The sequence below is a fragment of the Cyprinodon variegatus genome, unplaced genomic scaffold, assembly GCF_000732505.1.
Source record: "Cyprinodon variegatus isolate N-32 unplaced genomic scaffold, C_variegatus-1.0 Scaffold1582, whole genome shotgun sequence".
Lineage (NCBI taxonomy): Eukaryota > Metazoa > Chordata > Actinopteri > Cyprinodontiformes > Cyprinodontidae > Cyprinodon > Cyprinodon variegatus.
Genome location: NW_015152035.1, coordinates 4469 through 8307, shown reverse-complemented (window position 1 = coordinate 8307; position 3839 = coordinate 4469). Strand labels below are relative to the sequence as shown.

The window sequence follows — 3839 nt, the reverse complement described above, 5'->3', positions numbered from 1 at the left end:
ATCCATTGATTATTCCTTGATGACTGAACTTTTCCTTCAATAAACACCTTCAGGAAAATAGTTGACAAAATTCTAACCTGACAGGAAGAAAACGAAATGTTCCCCAGTTCATTTATGAGCCCATTTAATAAAATGAGGTTATTGTTCCATTTGAAGCTGTTTAAATCAACTTTAATGTTCCAAAAGATCAAATATAACATATAACAATGAACAAATCAAACAAGCAGGGATGCTAATAACAGATCTTAATGCATCAAAACTAGAGCAGATAAACAGCCGACTTTACAGCATCGTCGTCCCCCTGCTGAACAACACCTATAAATACAGAAACAAAACAGCAAATCAATTGTCTTCACTCGGTGTCACATAGCCTTTGAATTTCCTCATAGCGAGAATCTGTTGTTTCCAGTAGGACGTCCAGCTGTGCTGTTTGCCCAGTTGTTTCTGTTTGCTGACATCAGAACTGGACTCCTCTGACTGGATCAGCTGCTGAAAGCGCTGACAGACACAAAAGTAAACATTCATTTCACAGTGGCCGGTGTTTACTGTGCTTTGGTAGATGATGCCAAGAGAGGACAGTGTTAAATTTTTAACCAGCCGGTTTTTGGGTCGGTTTACACAGCATGACCTTAAAATTACTGTGTGATTCTCAAAGTATAAAAGACTGATAAGATCTGGTATTGACCAGTTTTGGGGTTGTGTTTGCTCCAGATAACAAGCGCAGTACGTCACACTTGAGCTGATTTTAACACCCTTGATACACGTCAAAGGATTGATACCTAAACCTAATGTCACAGAATTGATCCAAAACTTAAATAAGTCTGAAATACATGTAGCCGCCATGGAGTCACAATATAGGATGGATGACAGATTTTGTTGTAACACTGGTTCTCATTTACAGTGACAGAAGCGATGAGGAGAATGGCTTTGCTTTATTCACGGATGAGTGGAAAAGTAGATAGTTTTAAGAGCAAGAAATTACATCTCAAAACATAATCTGTCCAGTCAGTTCATCAGGATTAGGATTCTTCTTTTAAATATTGTGTAGCTGCTCTGAGCAGCAGACCCCTGCAGACAAGTGTGCTAAGAATCCCCAGTAACAGCTCTAAAAGCTGGCCAATTATGCAGGGATATTTCCCAATGCTATAAAATGCATCTGAAAGTAAATATAAGCAGTTTTTTATGTGGTAAAACTAGTAAAGTACTAGAATAAAATAAAAATAAAATATATATTTTTTTAGGCATTTTAAGTTAATTAACAACTGTTAATAAATAAACTATTTGGTATGTATGTATTTAAGTCTATGAGATAAGAACATTTTTACTTTTCTTTGTACATGACATCCGAGTGGAGTCTGACCATTTTATATATACTCTTTTTTTTCATGGTTCTATGCTGACAGGAAGTAATTGTTTGACACACTGTGCCACACAATGCAGGATATAAGCCAAGTCAGTAAAATATGTTGAATTTCTCAGATTAGCAATCAGAGCAGCATTAGGGCTGTACTGGTAAGGATTAGGTTTAGTGTAAAGGTCAATGCAATGTCATAGAAATGAATGATTTTGGAGGCAAAATCTTTTTATAGAGAGAAATACACAGATATGTATGTGTGTTTGTGTGTACCTGTCTAGCCCTCAGAGTGAGGACCATTTTTCCAATTTCATCATCAAATTGAGGAGCAGTTGTTGTAAAGTGAGGACATTTTGCTGGTCCTCACAAGCTATTTTGCTAATGGTTAGGTTGAGGGCTAAGGTGTCCATTGGGTTAGGGTGAGGTATGCATTGGTAATGGTTAGGTTTAGGGTTAGTTTTAGGGTTAGGGCAAAGAAAAGGTTGAAAATGACTGAAAATCAATGGAAATCAATGGAACTCAACACATGGTGGCAGAGTTTGTGTGTGTGTACTGTATGTGTGTGTGGGGGGGTGATCACCTTTAATGCTGCATCTCTCTGCTCAATAACCAAATTCCGGCTGCTCCTGGCTGTGGTGATGGATGCTGCACTTGGGATAAAGGATTCTGCTAAGTTAAGGTTTGCAAGACGGCGAGCAATAGCGAGCCATTCCCTGAAACACACACAAACCCATAGACTTACTGGAAAGCGGCACTCTGTTAAAGTTCTTCTGAATCTTGTCAGGTATCTCAGACGTTACCTGCTTCCTCTAAGCTCACTTCCTGCCTCTGTTGCTGTGGTTACAGCGCTGGGAGGTTTTGCTGGATCAGGTTCTGCAGGAACAGAACCATAAAAATAAATTAAATACCTTCTGCCAAAAGAACAGACGGTCCTTGTCTTCTTGGTAAATAGGAGTTTTTCCTCTCCACTGTCGCTACAAGCATGCTTAGTGGGAGGGATTGCATTCGAGTCAATGAGTCGATGCAATCAACTGGTTTTCCTTAGATAGAAAACTTTGAATTAATTTGACTGGCTGATCTGGTGAACTGTAAAGTGCCTTGAGATGACATGTGATGTGAATTGGCGCTATAGAAGTAAACTGAAATGAACTGAATTGAATCCTGGTCTTCTGGATTGATGGGGCTCCTGACCTCTAACTCTGTCTGGAGGTTCCTTCTGGTGTCAGATGGGTCAACGTTACCTTCAGCTATCAGCAGCTCATCCAGGAGATGCAGCAGCTTCTCTGTCAGGGAGGACAGTGACGTCACAAACTCCTCTGCTCTCCTGCTCAAACACTCCTGCATTGAACACACACACAAGTCTTCAGGCCGAGGCTACAGTTGTGCATCTCTCTGGCTCCTCCCCCTCTTACCTGCAGCTCCAGGTGTGTGCTGAGGGTGGCGCTGAGCAGCTGTTGCTGTCTGAGCTCCTCCTTGCTGTTAAGTGTCTGCAGCTCTTTCTCTCCAAGAGACACCTTCAGCCCATAAAAATTGGAGTTCTGAGAACGAAACGCAGCTTCAGCCTTCTGGGAGCTTCGTCATTGTTAGAGAAAATCTGCAGCTTAGCTTCGCACCTTTTCCTCCTCGCTGGTTGCCAGCTGCTTTTCCAGCTTCTCCTGGACTGCGCACACCTCCGCTGTGAGCCAAGTCACATGTTGTCCTTCATGGTTTTTGATCAAAATCTCAGGTAAGCTCCTAAGCAGCCCCCTGAACACAAACAGCTGCCTCACCAGCTCTGAGACAAGAGGACGCATGAGGACAGGTAAGGCATGGAACAGCAAGGTGAATTATGCTCAGGCTCAGACTGGGAACAATTTTCGGCCCTGGCATTTTTCCATGCAAGCATCACACGAAACCATCACCAAGACTTCAATAATGTGGTTTTACTGGCTTTGGTTATTAACACAGACACGACAGTGACTGCTGCTGCGTAACGTCCACACTCACCACATCAGCAAGGTTGCCAGATGTCACTGACTCACGTTTTCCAGCCAAAGAAATGTTCATAAACAGCCTGGATATACGGAATCTCGCCTACTGATCTCTTAGGCAATAACTCTGATGAAAAACATGTTTTACCCATAGATGGCCATCCTAAACTGCCGGATTGGGATATATCCCAACCTGGCAACAATGCACGTAATACGGGAAACGTTAGCCTTTAGATGCAAAACCCAATCATGCACTGCAACACATTTTTGCAAAATATTCAAACATAAATTCGTCAAATATAAGAGGAACATTGTAGTTTGGTTTTAACAAAGTATTTTTGTTTTATTATAATTTAGTTTGTTTCAAGGGTTTTACAGTTTTAAGAAATAGAAAATGACACTATATGCCAACCGTCTCAAGGATGTGCAAGACAAGGAAGGGCTACATATACTGTATTTACACTGCCTGGCCAAAAAAAAGGTTGCCACCTGGATTCAACTAAGCAAATAGGTAC

The 3839-nt window shown here is 41.4% G+C and overlaps 1 protein-coding gene across 1 annotated transcript; it reads right to left on the bottom strand.

Moving 5' to 3' along the window:
* Positions 1-124: 124 nt before the first annotated feature.
* LOC107103979 (coiled-coil domain-containing protein 180-like) lies at positions 125-3128 on the bottom strand (the record flags this gene model as incomplete). The annotated part of the gene is made up of 6 exons (XM_015403856.1): positions 125-498; positions 1935-2067; positions 2155-2227; positions 2596-2692; positions 2767-2892; positions 2968-3128. Coding segments are annotated over 6 exons (746 nt in total), but the record flags the coding sequence as incomplete, so codon positions are not given.
* Between the last annotated feature and the right edge of the window lie 711 nt (positions 3129-3839).